General features: G+C 45.6%; 1 protein-coding gene across 4 annotated transcripts; it reads left to right on the forward strand.

Moving 5' to 3' along the window:
- The first annotated feature begins 189 nt into the window (after positions 1 to 189).
- LOC109896912 (kinesin light chain 2-like) lies at positions 190 to 18,806 on the forward strand. 4 transcript variants are annotated; one of them, XM_031832181.1, is made up of 16 exons: positions 209 to 496; positions 621 to 687; positions 5,370 to 5,618; positions 6,407 to 6,529; positions 6,843 to 7,026; positions 7,406 to 7,622; positions 7,855 to 8,044; positions 8,176 to 8,349; positions 9,676 to 9,775; positions 10,460 to 10,509; positions 12,658 to 12,725; positions 13,773 to 13,881; positions 14,094 to 14,240; positions 14,572 to 14,696; positions 14,829 to 14,886; positions 15,030 to 18,806. In XM_031832181.1, the coding sequence occupies exons 3-16, from the start codon at positions 5,397 to 5,399 to the stop codon at positions 15,111 to 15,113; spliced, it is 1,851 nt and encodes a 616-aa protein (XP_031688041.1). In that variant the 5' UTR covers positions 209 to 496; positions 621 to 687; positions 5,370 to 5,396; the 3' UTR covers positions 15,114 to 18,806. The 4 variants fall into 4 exon arrangements, with proteins under 4 accessions (XP_031688042.1, XP_031688041.1, XP_031688040.1 ...); XM_031832182.1 differs by having other exon boundaries at positions 190 to 979; XM_031832180.1 differs by having other exon boundaries at positions 209 to 687.
- The last annotated feature ends 111 nt before the right edge of the window (positions 18,807 to 18,917 follow it).

Genomic DNA, 18,917 nt, shown 5'->3' on the forward strand with positions numbered 1-18,917 from the left:
TTCATTTGAATGGAATCTAGGAATTAATGTAGTTTATTAAAGTTAAGTTTATTTGGGCTTCTCTAGACGAGTTATTATAATACACAGGTCTACATTAGAATGAAGAAAAAAAAGTATTGTAAATGCTGTGGTGATTAGCCACAGGAAATATCCACAAGCCTACAAATAAATGTTAATTGCGCATCACCCTTTATTTGGATCTCTCCCACAGGGGTAGCGGTGAAGTCGTATCGCCCGGACTGGGCTTGTGGATTGGAGGATTGTGGGAGAATTCGAACAGCAGCCATTTTCGGGTCGCGACTGTCATTCTTCGAACACGCTTCTCAGACTGAGAACGCAGCGGGTCCCGCACTCTCTCCCAAAACGATCGGACGATGTCGTCTCACTTTGCGAACAGCCTTCCTGTATTTTGATCCCAACTCCGGTTGAAACCAACCGTCGCAAGACAAGAGAACATTTTGACGAGGCTAATTCGTGCCCGGATCGAATTCATTAGGTAATCAGCAATGCTAACATAATTGGTAACAATGTATTGCTTGGAACTCGCAAGCTTTTAGGCGCCAGCGACACTCGGATTTATTAAGCAAAGTGGTGTTCCGTGGGCTATTTTTCTTTTACAGCTAGTTCAGAAGGCTGAATAACGCGTCACCCGGATCTTACCCGTGGGGCAACAGCAGGGGAAAGCAGGTAAATAACGTTGTTTATCGTGATGTACAGGCTATTACTTTCCCCAAATCGACCTGGTACATTTGACAGTTTAATTGTTTTAGAGATTCATGGTGATATAGCCCACCGTAGGCATATATTTTTTTTTGATAAGTGTAGGGTTATATTATCCCCAGCCTTGATGTTATTGATGTGGACGAGCGTAGCTAGCCACCTGACAACAAGTGATGGAAGCCGAGCATCACAACAGTAGGTCGAGGTAGCCAGGAGCAGCGCACTTGTCTTTGGGGAAAATAGAACCGTTTCGATGAAGGTAACGTATGGCCAACACGGTCTTTTGAGTGTTTCTTTAATATATATATATTTTTTTACGTGTATGAGTTATATTGGAATATATTTTTGAGTCTAACAAATACCGAGGAACTATTGAATCGTAGGCTACGCCGAGGTATCAACGCCTCCCCATGCTAGGCTGGTGAAATGTATCTACCGATGTTGCCAATCGAGCTCGTCTTGGTTTTTGACGAGCCGTCGCTTATTGTAAGTGCCGAGAAAATTGTTATTCTTAGTCATATAGAGACAGACTTAGACCTCACGACCGCATCCGTGCAGAAAGACCTTACAGCAGCATATTTCTGGCTGGGCCTCGCTCAAACCTGCCAATGTTTACAATAATGTTGTAGTGCTTTGTAGGACATGATCCTACGTGTGAGTGTGACAGTTATACATACTATAGTATATACGATATATCTTACAATACATTTAGTCTGAGAGACTTATTGTATTATATTTGTGTGTAACGCTCTCTATCCATCACCTTCATTGATTCTCCCCCATTTCTTGTCATTCTGTGAGGGGGTGGAGAATCCTGGAGTGTGTCGGCCCATATTTTACTACATAACACTAATTGACAGTTTAATGGATCGATGATAACACCTGCACATTGCCAAACGTCCCGTACAGCTCGTGAGAGATTTCTTAGCTGTGCCTGCGGATACAAGGATGATAGATTACGGGATCGCTCATATTGCTGCATTGCGGTCAATGGATGGGATGGGGTGGGCGGAGGGGTGTCGGTGGGGGCCTCCTGGCGGCGGCGAGAACAGAACAGGTGCTCGTCCAAAGCGGAGCAGCGCAGTGGAGAAGTTGCAGAGTAGCGCATTTCTGATCACTCCACCTGCAACGGCCAACTTGTTTACATTAGTAATGATTCTATTTAGTCAGTTCTCTTCTCTCGGGAGATAGAACAACTGATTAAGGCAGTGCCACTCAAAATATGTATAGAGTAGGTTTGGAACCGAAAAGCTTACAGTTCCTTACTTAATTTTCTCAAGATCAAAAGATTAGAGTCCAATTGGAGTAGAAACAGGGTCCAGAGAAATGAACTGTGCCTTGGTTGGTTTTTGGTAACAGACTGAACAGTTGTGTGAACAACATTTTCTTGATTTGGCATAATTTATTTGGAGGGATTTTTTCCTTTTATGCTCAGCCTTGCATATATGTCATACTTGTAATAATCTCATCAGACATGAATTCTTGCTGTGTCTTGTAGTTTATCTCTATATACTGTATACAGTACCTTCGGAAACTATTCAGGCCCCTTGACTTTTTCCACATTTTGTTAGGTTACAGCTTTATTTTGAAATTGATTGTGGGGGAGATTTAATCCATCTACACACTACCCATAATGACAATGCAAAACCAGATTTTTTTTACATTTACTCTACTCAGTACTTAGTACTTTGAAGCACCTCTGGCAGGGATTGCAGCCTCGAGTCTTCTTTGGTACGCTAGAAGCTATGCACACTGATATTTGAGGACTTTCTCCCATTTTTTTCTGCAAATCCTCAAGCTCTGTCAGGTTGGATGGGGAGTGTTGCTGCACAGCTATTTTCAGGTCTCTCCAGCGATGTTCAATCGGGTTCATGGCCATGTTCTGGCTGGGCCACTCAAGGACATTCAGAGACTTGTTCCAAAGCCACTCCTGTGTTGTGTTTTGGCTGTGCGCTTAGGGTCGTTGTCCTGTTGGAAGGTGAACCTTCGCCCCCAGTGTCGGGTCCTGAGCTCTCTAGAGCTGGATTTCACGAAGGACATCTCTGTACTTTGCTCTGTTCATCGTTGCCTCGATCCTGACCAGTCTACCAGTCCCTGCCGCTGAAAAACATTGCCACAGCATGATGCTGCCACAACCATTTTTCAATGTAAGGATGGTGCCAGGTTTCCTCCAGACTTGTTTGTCACGGTCTGAGAGTATTTTTAGGTGCCTTTTGCCAAGCGGGCTGTCATGTTCCTTTTACTGTGGAGTGGCTTCTGCCTGGCCACTCTACCTTAAAGGCCTGATTGGTGGAGTGCTGCCGAGATAGTTGTCCTTCTGGAAGGTTCTCCCATCTCCACAGAGGAACCCTGATGGTCACTCGAGCTCTGTTGAGAGCTCCTAGAGCTGGCCGCCCGGGCAAACTGAGCAATCGGAGGAGAAGGGCCTTGGTCAGGGAGGTAACCAAGAACCTGACGGTCACTCAAGAGCTCTGTCAGTGACCATCAGGTTCTTGGTTACCTCCCTGACCAAGGCCCTTCTCCTCCGATTGCTCAGTTTGCCTGGGCGGCCAGCTCTAGGAAGAGTCTTGATGGTTCCAATCTTCTTCCATTTAAGAAGGATGGAGGCCACTGTGTTCTTGGGAACCTTCAATGCTTTTTTTGGTACTTTTCCCCAGATCTGTGCCTTGACACAATCCTGTCTCGGAGCTCTACAGACAATTCCTTCGACCTCATGGCTTAGTTTTTACTCAGACATGCACTGTCAACTGTGGGATCTTATGTAGACCGGTGTATGCCTTTCCAAATCATGTCCAATCAATTGAATTTACCACAGGTGAACTCCAATCAAGTTGTAGAAACATCTCAAGGATGATCAATGGAAACAGGATGCATCAGTCAAAAGTTTGGACACCTACTTACTCCCCAAATATATCTTTTTTTACTATTTTCTAATTTGTTGAATATTAGTAAAGACATCAAAACTATGAAATAAATAACACATTGAACTGAAGTAACTCAGTGTTAAACAAATCAAAATATATTTGAGATTCTTCAACGTAGACACCCTTTGCCTTGATGACAGCTTTGCACACGCTTGGCATTTTCTCAACCAGCTTCATGGGGTAGTCATCTGGAATGCATTTCAATTAACAGGTGTACCTTGTTAAAAGTACATTTGTGAAATTTCTTTCCTTAATACGTTTGATCCAATCTGTTGTGTAGTGACAAGGTAGGGTTGGTATACAGAAGATAGCCCTATTTGGTAAAAGACCAAGTCCATATTATGGCAAGAACAGCTCAAATAAGCAAAGAGAAACAACAGTCCGTCATTACTTTAAGACATGAAGGTCAGTCAATCTGGAACATTTCAAGAGTTTTGAAAGTAAAAACCATCCAGATCTATAATGAAACTGGCTCTCATGAAGACCGCCACAGGAAAGGAAGACCCAGAGTTTCCTAGGAAGTTCATTAGAGTTACCAGCCTCAGAAATTGCAGCCCAAATAAATGGTTCGGAGTTCAAGTAACAGACACATCTCAACATCAATTGTTTAGAGGAGACTGCGTGAATCAGGCCTTCATGGTCGAATTGGTGAAGAAACCACTTCTAAAGGACACCAATAAGAAGAAGAGACTTGTTTGGGCCAAGCAACACGAGCAATGGACATTAGACTGACGGAAATCTGTCCTTTTGGTCTGATGAGTCCAAATTTGAGGTTGTTGGTTCCAACCGCAGTGTCTTTGTGAGATGCAGAGTAGGTGAGCAGATTATCTTTGCATGTGTGGTTCCCACTGTGAAGCATGGAGGTGTGATGATGTGGGGGTGCTTTGTTAGTGACACTTTAAAATTCAAGGCACACTTTACCAGCATGGCTACCACAGAATTTTGCAGCAATACACCATCCCATCTGGTATGCACTTAGTGGGACTCTCATTTGTTTTACAACAGGACAATGACCCAACACAACTTCAGGCTGTGTAAGGGCTATTTGACCAAGAAGGAGAGTGATGGAGTGCTACATCAGATGACTTGGCCTCCACAATCACCCAACGTCAACCCAATTGGGATGAGTTGGACAGCAGAGTGAAGGAAAAGCAGCCAACTAGTGCTCAGAATGTGTGATCTCCTTCAAGACTGTTGGAAAAGCATTCCAGGTGAAGCTAGTTGAGAGAATGCCAAGCGTGTGCAAAGCTGTCAAGGCAAAGGGTGGCTACTTTGAATAATCTCAAATATAAAATATATTTTGATTTAACACTTTTTGGTTACTGCATGATTCCATATGTGTTATTTCATAGCTTTGATGTCTTCACTATTCTTTTACAATGTAGAAAATATTCGAAATAAAGGAAAACCCATGAATGAGTCGGTTTGTCCAAACTTGGACTGGTACTGTATGTAAATAAGGTATTTCTGTTTAATAAATTAGCAAACATTTCTAAACCTGTTTTCGCTTTGTCATTATGGGGTATTGTGTGTGAATTGCTGAATTTTTTTTGGTATAATACATTTTAAAATAAGGCTGTAACGTAACAAAATGTGGGAAAAGTCAATGGATCTGAATACACGGCTCTTCCTCAAACTAGCTTCAATTCCAAGCTCTCTGTACAAGACTAGGAGTATGGTAACATGAGACCAGTCCCTATTTAACCCCTCTCCCCCTACCTACAGTGTGTGTGAACCCGGGCTATCTCCACCATGGTGTACCCACGCAGCGAGGAGGCCCTGGAGCGCCTCACCCAGGATGAGATAGTGCTCAACACCAAAGCTGTGATGCAGGGCTTGGAGACCCTCCGTGGGGAGCATGCCCAGCTCCTCACCTCCCTGCTGGACTGCACACAGCCACCTGCTGCCCAGGAGAAGTCAGGCCTGCTGCGTAAGAGCCTTGAGGCCATCGAACTGGGCCTGGGAGAGGCACAGGTAGGAACGAGATGAGGGATGTGGAGGGAAGAGAGTGAGGGCTAGCGAGGCAGAAGAGAAGTGAAAGAGGGAAGGCACAGGGGAGTGAAAGAGACAGGCGGTGGGTGAGCGGAAGAGGCTCAGCCTTGAGAGGTAAGGGAGGATAATGAAATGATGGGAGAGTGGAGGTGAATGCAGAGGGGGAGGATGCGGGTTCTCGATGTGGGTTATTGCTAGTTCATACGCTGTGACTAAGACTTGAAGGAGAGGATGAATTTAGATGCATGCCTCAGAGCGTGAGGAGGGTGATTCATCAAGAGGATATGAGAGTTGTTCCTGTAGGAAGGCAGCGGTGGGAATCTGGGTTGGGTACAGATGGTCTGATATAACATGAACGGCATAAAAGAAGGTCCCTAAAGACAACTCCCCACCCTCTTTTGAATAGACCAGACTATAATAGAAGGATATTGTCCTCCAAGAAGGAAATGCTATGCACTTGTTTTGGAACCGGTGACAACAGTCACGCACACTGTACAAATCCCAGGTAAACATTCTTCCTAGCCTGGTAGTCCCCGCTAACGTACAATGTGGTCTGGCCCCCAAGCTAGCCGCTTCCCCTTTTTGTTTAAGTTTAATTCCTGCAGTGTTCCTTGTTTTATTTGAACCACCTCATCCCTCTCTCGTTTCCCTCTCTCGTTTCCCTCTCTCGTTTCCCTCTCTCGTTTCCCTCTCTCGTTTCCCTCTCTTGCCATGTTGTCATTGAAAATAAGAGCTGGTTCTAACCCCACCCCCCTCCCCCCCTTGTCCAGGTGATCATTGCCCTGTCGGGCCACCTGAGTGCGGTGGAGTCTGAGAAGCAGAAGCTAAGAGCCCAGGTCAGACGACTGTGTCAGGAGAACCAGTGGCTACGAGACGAACTGGCAGGAACACAGGTAGACATACTACAGCCAAATCCACCGTACGTGTATGTACAGCGTAGGACACGGCATCATTCACTCCGATATCAAAGTCTTTGTTTTCAGACCTCGGTGGTGAAATGTTCTGGGGATGTGGGATGAGTCCACATCCCAACGTACACAACCGACTGTGTGGAGTGTGGACTCATCTCAACGTTACCTTTGAGGGCGGTCAACATTTGGCTAACATTTTAGGGATTTTGGAGTATACGATCACTTTGATCCTTTCCAAAGCGAGACTTTTCCAAAGTGTCCCCTCCCTCCCACTCACCTCTCCTCTTCCCCCCAGAGCAAGCTGCAGTGTAGTGAGCAGAGTGTTGCCCAGCTGGAGGAGGAGAAGAAACACCTGGAGTTCATGAACAAGATCAAGAAGTTTGACGACGACGTGTCTCCGTCTGAGGAGAAGGCTGCAGGCGAGACGTCCAAAGACAGCCTCGACGACCTGTTCCCCAACGACGACGACCAGGGACAAGGTAGGGCGCTTGATTGGCCCGAAGGAGAATCCCATTGAGGGGACAAGGCAGACATGGGGTTAGATGGTAATGTTGAAGACGATGGGTGTTAGATATGGTTGGGGATACAGAAGGGTTAGACTTATGATACTTGATTTATTGATTTGGCATTTTGGTTACTGACACTTCCACCTCTTAAAATGTGAAATAAATGACATATCGTCATCTCAGATATTCCCTTGCGAAATAAGCATTGTCTCTTAACATGCTACAGTAGTACCTCAGCGCGAGCACGCCATTCCGTACCAAGAATGAAAGCCCTTTTTTGATTTGGAACCCCTGTTCTGTCCGAACAAAGTATTCAAGAGTGAATCACTTTTAACCCCCTCCGCATCCCCAGCCCAGCCCAGCGGAGAGGCTGCGGCCCAGCAGGGTGGCTACGAGATCCCGGCCCGCCTGAGGACTCTTCATAACCTGGTGATCCAGTACGCCTCCCAGGGGAGGTATGAGGTGGCCGTGCCCCTCTGCAAACAGGCCTTGGAGGACCTGGAGAAGACCTCCGGACACGACCACCCCGACGTGGCTACCATGCTCAACATCCTGGCCCTCGTCTACAGGTGAGAGGGGAAGGAAGGGAGAAATGAGAGTGAGTGAGTGAGGGAGATGGATGGAGTGCGGGACGGGTGGGAGATGGATGGTATCGAGGGACGGCTGGATGTGCTCATAGAAAAAGATGATTGGGTGCGGAGAGGATGTGTGGATAGCCAGGTAGAAGAATGAATTGAGACTTACTGCTTAATTACGGTGCTTCTGCAAATCTTCTTACCTGGAATTATATTTGTGTTCCAGGGACCAGAACAAGTACAAAGAGGCAGCCCACCTGCTGAACGATGCCCTGGCCATCAGAGAGAAGACTCTGGGGAAGGACCACCCTGCGGTGGCTGCCACTCTCAACAACCTGGCCGTGCTCTACGGGAAGAGGGGCAAGTATAAGGAGGCTGAGCCCCTCTGCAAGAGAGCCCTGGAGATCAGAGAGAAGGTACACAAAATAACACTATTGATTTTAATTGCATATATGACTCAACATGTGTAGTGCCCAGAGAGAACTCATCTCCTTTCATTGTAGCTAAAGTAAGTCTTGATGTGCGTCTCTGTGCCTGTGGTGTTCAGGTCCTGGGCAAGTACCACCCTGACGTGGCCAAGCAGCTGAACAACCTGGCCCTGCTGTGTCAGAACCAGGGAAAGTACGAGGAGGTGGAGTATTACTACAGACGAGCCCTGGAGATCTACCAGTCCAAACTAGGAGCTGATGACCCCAACGTAGCCAAGACCAAGAACAATCTGGTGAGGGGAAGGGGGAGGAATATGGAGGGGGGAAGAAGGAGGAATATGGAGGGGGGAAGAGGGAGGAATATGGAGGGAGGAATATGGAGGGAGGAATATGGAGGGAGGAATATGGAGGGAGGAATATGGAGGGAGGAATATGGAGGGGGGAATATGGAGGGAGGAATATGGAGGGAGGAATATGGAGGGAGGAATATGGAGGGAGGAATATGGAGGGGGGAAGAGGGAGGAATATGGAGGGGGGAAGAGGGAGGAATATGGAGGGGGGAAGAGGGAGGAATATGGAGGGGGGAAGAGGGAGGAATATGGAGGGGGGGGAAGAGGGAGGAATATGGAGGGGGGGAAGAGGGAGGAATATGGAGGGGGGAATATAGAGGGAGGAATATGGAGGGGGGAATATGGAGGGGGAAGAGGGAGGGGGAATATGGAGGGAGGAGGAATATGGAGGGAGGAGGAATATGGAGGGGGGAAGAGGGAGGAGGAATATGGAGGGAGGAGGAATATGGAGGGAGGAGGAATATGGAGGGGGGAAGAGGGAGGAGGAATATGGAGGGAGGAGATATATGGAGGGGGGAAGAGGGAGGGAGGAGGAATATGGAGGGGGGAAGAGGGAGGGAGGAGGAATATGGAGGGGGGAAGAGGGAGGGAGGAGGAATATGGAGGGGGAAGAGGGAGGAGGAATATGGAGGGGGGAAGAGGGAGGAGGAATATGGAGGGGGGAAGAGGGAGGAGGAATATGGAGGGGGGAAGAGGGAGGAGGAATATGGAGGGGGGAAGAGGGAGGAGGAATATGGAGGGGGGAAGAGGGAGGAGGAATATGGAGGGGGGAAGAGGGGGGAGGAATATGGAGGGGTGAAGAGGGAGGAGGAATATGGAGGGGTGAAGAGGGAGGAGGAATATGGAGGGGGGAAGAGGGAGGAGGAATATGGAGGGGGAAGAGGGAGGAGGAATATGGAGGGGGGAAGAGGGGGGAGGAATATGGAGGGGGGAAGAGGGGGGAGGAATATGGAGGGGGGAAGAGGGAGGAGGAATATGGAGGGGGGAAGAGGGAGGAGGAATATGGAGGGGAAGGGGGAGGAATATGAAGGGGGAAACAGGGAGAAAGAGAGGTGAAGCGGGAGGGAGAGAAAATATTCTGGAATACCTCAGATGATCATTTAGCCAAATTTCCAGTATAGGGCAGTACAAAGTAATGCAGTCTAATCTTTAAAAAATTACCCTGTTTTGGGAAATGTAAAACAGTTTTGTTATAGATGTACATGCTTTTATGTGTTGATATGAAATGTTTGTCATTAAACCTGTGTACATTTCATCTTATCTCTTTAGGCTACATGCTACCTCAAACAGGGGAAGTTCAAGGATGCTGAGTCTCTGTACAAAGAGATCCTGACCCGAGCACACGAGAAGGAGTTTGGCTCAGTCAACAGTGAGTCTCCTACAATCACATTGACGGGACTAGGCCTGCATCCCAAAATGGCACCCTATTCCCTGTAGTGCACTTCTATTGACCAGAGCCCTTTGGGAATAAGGTGCCATTTGGGACACTGCCTGGTTCTACATTTACCACCACGCTAGACCTAACGACTCTATGAAGTCTTCATTCTGGCCACGTCTTCCCAGTAAACCCTGTGGTCATTGGCTGGCCGTGCGCGGCCGTGTCCTGACCGGTCGGATCAGGGCTAATCTGTCGTGCGTGGAGCGGCTTAATTCGCCACTGTGTCCAGATCACTGCCCTTAAGCCAATCAAACACTGACATACTCAGAACAGCACAGTAGAGGGCGGCTTTGGCGTTGGTTAGCTAGCATGGCACAGACCAGCATAACCCACTTTGTATTCCCCCCCCACACACAAGTTAAGTGTGTTGATTTTATGGTTTAATTAGTGAAATGAGCACACACTGACGGGTAAATGCATGGAGAGGTTAAATCCTCTGAGTTACATGCCATAAATCAACCCATTTTGATTTTAAATTCAAATCCCTTCTTTTTTCCAGTGAGGGGAGCACCTACATTCTTACACGTTTTGGTCCACGCAAAACAAGATGTATGAATGTACACATAACACAGTGACACTGATAACCCCCCCCCTATACCTTCTGTTCTCTTTCAGATGACAACAAACCTATCTGGATGCATGCGGAGGAGAGAGAGGAGAGCAAGGTACTTTACAGTATGGACCTGTTGTATGGTGTGCTGAACCACGGTCCTGTTACTGGATGACACTGTCTGGCTATTAACTCTGATGGATAGGTGGACCTGATAGAACTGAGAGGGAGAGCGTTAATATGATAACGGAGGCTTTGTAATAAGGTCCGTGATTTGTCTCTGCTGCTGCTGCTTATAGTCCAGTGGCTGGCCTAATGTTTGATGGCAACTGTGGACTTTGTGGTAAAGGCACTAAATTACACACACAGCTAGTCCTTAGTGTTTTTAGCTATAGTGGCATCGCGTTTGTGTTGTTTTTTTTGTCGTCACAAAGGCATTTGGTTAAAATGGGTTTACCTGTCTCCTTTGCTGGACATAATGCATTACTATGGGATTTTACCTAGAGAGATGTGTGCAGTGGAGGTTTGGCGTCACGTTTCTTGAAATTGACATAGTATGTTATATCATTGTGTCATTGTAAGCAGCCCGACTTCAGGGAAAACGTCACTTTTTGTTTTTAAATACCCACAGTCAACTTTTGCACTTTTACATTATGAGGCTTCTAATTCCCCAGAACAGTTGAGCCAGTCATGTGTTTGTTTGTAAATAGCACAACCGGTGAAAGCTGGAGCACGTGAGTCCAGCAGTGTGTTGACAGGGGACGCTTTTTATATTTAAAGTCAAGTGTTTTTTGTTGTTGTCGTTGGGTTAAATAGAGTGATCGGGGACGTGCAACTATAGTTTTCCCATCACAGAAAATACATTAGTGCAACACATTCGGCAGAAAATAGCTTCATTTTCATGATCAGAAGTGGAACACTTTGGCTGGCGGCCGCAAGTAAATTAGTTTTTTTCCAAAAACGATGCATAGGCCATCGTGTTTCTGTTATCGTAGAAATAATGTAGCCAGCTACATGTGCTAAGGTTTTGCTTCACTTTTACCAGAGGCAGGTTGGCTGCACTGTACCGGAGAGAAACAGCCACACGCCAGTAGGGGGTGCTGTCTGCTGATAAAATGGAATAGAAATGACAATAAACAAGCATTTTAGATCTGCATTTACGAAATGCAGCATGAGATTACTTCATCCTTTTTATCATTTTTTTTTCTTCCCCCCGTGTGAAAAATGAAGAATTCTGCGTTAACCAGCAAGTTAAACTTAGGGGTTGTGTTATCTTAGTAAGTTGCTGAATTGAAGTGACTGGGCATCATATTGTGTAAGCGTTCTGCCATGTTTTGAGAAGTCAAAGCCCTTTGGTAGAGTTATCTGTACAGCTGCTGTGTTTTGACTTACCTTGCATTTTTCTCTCTGTTCTTGGCCTGACTGCTCCCCCCCATCTTTTGCAAGCAGAGCAGGCCCTTTGCCCTAGTGGCTCCATTCCGTTGTAAATGTCCAAACTCACCAAAATGACGTTCAGTAGCTCCTACCTATATATGTTTAACTATGAGCTGGATTGCCTGTCTTTTCAATTCTTTATTTTCGTTTGCGCACATGAGCATATTTAGCTAGCAGCCTCCATGGAAATTCGTTATTGTGCTAATTTTGTTAACATCCTGGTAACAAATGCCAAATTGTCTGTCTTTGCGTTTTGGCGCCACCTTGTGTACTAAACCAGTAATACTGTAAATTCCAGAATGCGAAAAGGACGGTATGACTATATGAAAGTCTGGAATCCACCCAACCCTAGTTAGGTCCCTTGATACCAATTGAGCAATGATTGAATGCTTCAGTGTATCTGAACATTGTTGCTTCCCGACACCTTGTAGAATCCACGCCCCAAAGAATTCGGGCTGTTCTGGAGGCAAAGGGGGTCCAACCCAGTACTAAAGTGGCCAATGTGTATATGTGGCACGTTTGAGCCATCTTTTTTGTGTTCTCCAAACTCCCTCAAACATGCTAAGCCATCATTGGGCTGTACGTACCTATTATTTTTGAGATATGGCCATGTGACACCTGTCCAATATGGCCCCACAGAGCTGGTGGAAATATAAATGATCTGCATTGGCACTATAGCTAAAAACACTTCTAAGGACTGTATTGCCCTAGTGGTGTTTGAAATTTGGTGGTTTTATTAAAATGTCCACAATTTCTTCCCTTAGTCGCTGGACTATAACTGCCTGCCTCAGCGTCTCTCTGTCTCTCTCTCTCTCTGTCGCTTGCTCAGGCGAAGAGGAAGGATGCTGTGCCCTATGGAGAATATGGGAGCTGGTACAAGGCCTGCAAAGTTGACAGGTAAGAGTTAGTATTTGAAATTAATTTTAATGTGAGAAATACAACTCAGTGTTCTAAATTATATTAATGTTGTGCTTTAATGATGTATGGAAGTCCAGAAAGGACATATGAGTAAAATAAATACAAATCCCTCATGATCACGACACAGTAAAAGTTGCTTTTTCGAGATCAGGAGATAATCAAAAGTACAGTGCTTCATTCCTTCATTCATTTGTTCCCATGCACAATAACCACCTCAAGGTGCCCAGTGGCTGCACTCGTGGGGGATTTAAGCCGCGAACAATGCCTGACAGGCAGCCTATTCTCCCAGGCAGCGTGCCGCCCCCAAGACCACAGACAATCTCATGCAAGGAGCAACGCAGCTAACTTGGCTAGTCTTGTTAGCATGCATAACTGATATGTGTATAATTATAAGGAACATATTTACATTTACAATGGGTGAGCTCCATTCCTGACAGGCTGATCAGATTCAATTTCAGCTTTAGATGCTGATAAGACAGGATGCTGCCTTTTTAAAATTCTGTTTTATAGGTAAGGCTCCTTGTAGATAGCCAACAAGGCAGCATCCTGAGATGGCTATTGAATCTGATCAGCCTGCATACCCACTCTTGATCATATACATATTGCACTGACTGTTAATATGCCTGTTAGATATGGGTCCCTCCCACCCACTCTGTAAGTGTAAATATTATCCAGAAAACATGAAGTGTCCATTACAATTATACACATGTCAGGTATGCAAGCTAACAGCCAGCATAGATAACAAGCTAGCTATCTAGCTAACAAGACTAACTAGCTAGCTCGATCAAGACTAGCCAAGTTATCTGCATTGTCTCAGCCCATACTGTCAATCTGTCATCAATACATCCACTCCTATTTAGAGTTTCTTTCGGGATCTCGATGTATCAACTTTTGTAATATCGTGATCATGAGATCAATAAGTTGGGATCTCGACATAACGAGGGAATATCTTTTTTATTCGTACGGTATGTCCTCTCTGGACTTCTGTAAATGACATGATATTGGCATGTACTTAATTCCTGTTAGCCCAACGGTCAATACCACCCTGAAGAGCTTGGGGGCGCTGTACCGCAGACAGGGTAAACTAGAGGCAGCTGAGACACTGGAGGAGTGTGCTACCAAGACACGCAAGCAGGTACTGCACGATCACTGACGCACGCAGGTACTATACAATCATTAAAAAAGCAGGTACAGGCACTGGGATACACTGGCAGTGCAATTACCCACGGTTGTGGTCTAGAGCCTTAAAGCTCTGAATGCATTCTGTTTTAACCCAGCGGACATTTACGAATGAATCATCTCTCTCACTCTATCCCTCCCCTCTTTCATCTCCTCCTCCTCTCGCAGGGTATAGATGCCATCAACCAGAGTAAGGTGGTGGAGCTCCTGAAGGACGGGGCACCTGGAGGGGGGGAGCGACGTCAGAACCGGGAGGGTTTTAGTGGTCCCCAGCGGGGGGACTGTGAGGGAGATGATGGTGCAGAGTGGAACGGGGTACGAAACCTCTGTCTTGGGGGGGGGGGGGCTTTTATGGAAGTGCACATACATTAAAATGTATGATGAAAAGGTGTACAATCACATGTAATTTACTCCCAAAGTGTCAAGAATTAGCAAATTATATAAATTATTAAACAGTACAAACAAGCTGACATCGTTACTAAACAAATGCAAATAGCTAAAATAAAAATCTGGTGTGATGTTTGTCCAATACATTGATAGAAGACACGAGAAAAGGTTTTGGAAAAATTACCAAATATCTCAAATGACTTTTGATTCATGTTTTGAGGCTCATCCGTGACGGGGTGTGTTTGTCTTGTTTTCTCAGGAGGGTAATGGTTCATTGCGTCGGAGCGGCTCCTTCGGAAAGATCCGCGACGCCCTGCGCAGGAGCAGTGAGATGCTGGTGAAGAAACTACAAGGCAGTGGCCCCCAGGAGCCCTGTAACCCAGGGTGAGCCGTCACTGCTCATACCATGCATGAATTGGGAGCCGACACCGTAGTTCGTAAAACTGATAATAACAATAAAGCAACATCCAAGCAATGACATTTTTATTGAAGCCTAAAAGATTGTGTGATCCTTAGGATGACGAGAGCGAGCTCTCTCAACTTCCTCAACAAGAGTGCAGAAGACCCCTCACAGGTACCAGCAGCACACGGTTAACCCCCCTCCCTATCACATATAGTTATGAATTAACCTGTTAGTTATGAGCCAAGGACTGCTGTCACAGACAGAGCCCAAACGAGTCCTGGGTTATACATTGATGACTCCCTCCCTCTCTCCAGGATGCCAACACGGGCCTTTCGGAATGCAGAGGACTGAGCGCCAGCAACGTGGACTTGTCAAGACGCAGCTCCCTGATTGGTTAAACAGACAGGAGGCGGGACCAGGAGGAGGAAGGGCCAATGAGAAGAAACTGCTGGCTGTCCGATGCGATCAAAACACACTTCAGGTCCCAACACTCGCATTCAAGACATTTTCGGGAAGAAAAATTATCGAGAAAAACACGACTTGACATGGCTTTTTTGTGACAAATCTCTGTCGGTCTGCTTCACTGTATACTTCGCTGGCATCAAACAGTAGAGAAAATGAATATTTAACACGGCATGCTGCATACTAGAACATGGAATGTCTGCACTACTTATGGTGACTGAGGCATAGCATCATAACAGAATAGCGAGTAATTATTATTGCAACTTGACAAATGTCTATCATAACTGCCTGGTACTTCTGGTGCAGACGCTCGACCATAGAAATCGGAATAGAACTAGTTTATCTGTCTCCGAGAAGCATCACACTCATTGATTACTAGTGGCATGAATACTGCAAATGCTAGCAACCTGTTCAATAGATATCACAGTGCTAGAGCGGTATAAATCATATAGGTTTTTAAGACGAGTTACAGGAGGTATGAACTACAGCTGTTAGAAGATTCAGCAAGGACAAAGACTGAACACAATATTTTGGCGATGATGAAAATAATCGGACTGCGTCTGTATTTTAACATCAAATGGGAGCAAAACAGCGCTGACCAGTTCAAGCTCACTATTTTGCCTTCTGAATTTTTGTTCTGTATATACTGGTTTAAGTTATTGAATATTTCTTTCTTTGTATATAGCACAAACCGTTTTTGTTTAGAGCATAGGAGGACCTTTGTTGGGGAGACAGATGCTGGAATAATGTCAAACAAGTGAATAGAAACGGAGAAAATACACTCACCAGACAGTTTATTATATTACCCCTCTAGTACCAGGTCGGACTCCCCCTTTTCCTCCAAAACAGCCTGAATTCTTCGGGGGATTATACAAGGTGTCGTAAACGTTCCACAGCGACGTTGGTCCGTGCTGACACGATGGCATCACGCAGTTGCTGCAGACTGGGCGGCAGGTACATTCATGCTGTGAACATCCCGTTCCATCTCATCCCAAAGATGCTCTATTGCAGAGGTAGGCAACCCTGTTCCTGGAGTGCTGCAGGGTTTTTATCCAACTAGGCCCCACACCTGACCAACTACGCTAATTGATCAGGTCAGTAATTGCTTAAATTCAACAGACCTGAACTTCCAGGTCAGTTAACTCAAAAACATGGGCCAGGGTTGCCTACCTCTGCTCCATTGGTTGAGGTCTGGGGACTGCGCAGGCCATTTAAGTAAACTGAACTCGCTGTCATGTTCCAGGCAATGTTTTTCCACTCTTCAATTGTCTAGTGTTGGTGATGGCGGGCCCTCTGGAGCCACCGCTTCTTGTCTTCAGATGATAGGAGTGGAACCCGGTGGGGTCGTCTGCTGCAGTAGCCCATCCGTGACAAGGATTAACAGGTTGTGCATTCCCGAGATGCCGTTCTGAGCACCAGTGTTGTACAGCGTTGTTATTTGTCTGTTTGTTGCCCGCCTGTTAGCTTGCACGATTCTTGCCATTCTCCTTTCTCGTCAATGAGCTGTTTTCGCCCACAGGACTGCCGCTGACTGACGATCATTCCATGCTCAGTCGCTTAGGTCCCTCGTTTTGCCCATTCTAACTTTTCATTCGACAGTAACTGAATGTCTCGATGCCTGTCTGCCTGCTTTATATAGCAAGCCACGTGACTCACTGTAGGAGCGATTCATTTTTGTGGACACGGTGGTGTACCTATTAAACTGGCCAGTGAGTAGAACAGTGAAAAGACAAACGGGGGAATATAGACTAGTAAAGAGGAGATCAACCAGGGGGGAATATAACTTCTAGTCAAATGTATTACTTAGTCTCGTTTGACAACAAATGAAAATTTGACTTAAGCCGAAGTTAGGATTTTCCCCCGAAATCTATAGCCTGATCTGTCCAGATTTGTTTGCGCTCTAGCCAACTACGCTATCATTAGTTGCTTTACCAGACAATTCTGAATGTGATAAATAAGGCTGTTTACATAGGCAGCTCAATTCAGATTTTTTTTTCCCACTCATTTGTCTTTTGACCAATCACATCAGCTCCTTTCACATCAGCTCTTTTTCAGAGCGGATCTGATTGGTCAAAAGAGCAAATAGTGCAAAAATATATAAATCGAGCTGCCCGTGTGAGAGTAGCTCATTTGGCGGAAGCACTGACCGATTTTTAAACCAGGTTCGTATTCATTATGCACGAAACTGAAGAAAAGGGGCTGAAACCTAGGACAACCTGGACTTTTCCAATAAGAAATGCTCGTTTTCTGTTGTTCCAAAAAAGTTTTGCTACGATGTGCGCTAATGAATATGAGGCTAACTTAGTTCTGCTCAGGGGGGGGATACTGGAAATGTTGACATTGGACAAACAGTGCATCTCAGTCAGTGTAGCCCTTTAGGCACGACGCGGTACAATCTCCAGACACACTATAAATGGAATGCACGGACACAGCACAACATCACTCCAATCAAGTTAGATTTCCACGTTGTACTGCTCTCTGAGTTTAGTGAGGTACCGTATCTGTTTCTTTAAGAGGTTAGAGTTGGGAGAACGGTAACGTTATGTAACTATCAATTCTTCTAGTTCTTGTGACTTCTCTCTTTCCTTGGTTGGCGTTTACTGAATATGTGAGCATGATCTGTCCATCTCTTTATATATATATAAATAAATAAATAAAAGAATGATTCCTGATCACTACTGTTGATTGGAATGATTCAGATCGGTTTACAGAAGCTGGCTCTAGGATGATCCAACCAATGACAGTCCTCTCACCAAACGTTGTCGTCATTCGGTCTATTTTTGTCTGTGATCGGCTCCAACCTCAAGTGAAGATGTGCAGGTTGTTGTTGTTGAACACCGAGTGGTTGATTTAAATGTTGGGTTTTTACTTTTATCATGGGAGGGAGGAACAGGAAGGAGGGGGTTGAGAGTTGCACTGTGTTGTGTTGCCTCTTTAATTGTTTTGTAAGACTGATACCAAGAGACTTGGCCACAGAATGTATATTACTGTACGTCTTTGAGAGGGAGAGTGGTCTTGACGATTTGCATCTTCTGACTGCGCTGCTAGTGCTTTGTCATGTGGGGAATAGGGATGGGAACGGGGATATAGATTTTTACATGGAGGGGAGAAATGATGGCACAAAGGCTAAAGTGTGTGACAAATGAAGACTGAAGAATGATGAGAGGAAAAAGAGATGTGAAGCGCTGTTAGGTGAGAATCAGTGACTGAAAAGAAATGATTAATGTACAGAATTGCCAATGTATGACCTCTGTCACACGCACTCAAACTTACTCCCAACGCGTACAGGCGCATTATCTCAAACACACACTTCCATCCCCATGCTTTGTAAATATGTAGACGTTGGTGGACTGTAGTTTGTAGAGGCTGTATTTATACACCGAGGAATGTTTCAAAGAAAAACACACATACCTAAACGCAGTGCTTCTCTTCCAGATAGATATATATATTTGCCACATGTAGAAGTAAACACCCCTCACCGAGTCAGTGGGTTACTATGGGGTGGGGGGGGGGGGGTTGGTATGTGATCCACTCTACTTCAGTATAGCGGATCTCATTGTTAAGGGGCCAACAACATTGTATATTTTACTGAAGGTTCAATAAAGGAAAAAGTCCACTTTTCAAACTGATCCTGATCTGTTGGTGTGACGTCATTCTTTTTGACACATTGAAACGGCTTGATTTGAAATGAGTTTGAAATACACACCTTGCCTGCTGGACCGTAAGAGATCAATTTGTAA

The sequence above is a fragment of the Oncorhynchus kisutch genome, linkage group LG9, assembly GCF_002021735.2.
Source record: "Oncorhynchus kisutch isolate 150728-3 linkage group LG9, Okis_V2, whole genome shotgun sequence".
NCBI classification, from domain to species: Eukaryota; Metazoa; Chordata; class Actinopteri; order Salmoniformes; family Salmonidae; genus Oncorhynchus; species Oncorhynchus kisutch.

Excerpts from the sequence above, each read along its gene's own strand:
- LOC109896912 (XM_031832182.1), top strand. The coding sequence starts at position 5,397 with ATGGTGTACCCACGCAGCGAGGAGGCCCTGGAGCGCCTCACCCAGGAT. Across the intron at positions 5,619-6,406 it reads TGGGCCTGGGAGAGGCACAG|GTGATCATTGCCCTGTCGGG; the intron begins GTAGGAACGAGA and ends CCCCTTGTCCAG. Across the intron at positions 6,530-6,842 it reads ACGAACTGGCAGGAACACAG|AGCAAGCTGCAGTGTAGTGA; the intron begins GTAGACATACTA and ends TCTTCCCCCCAG.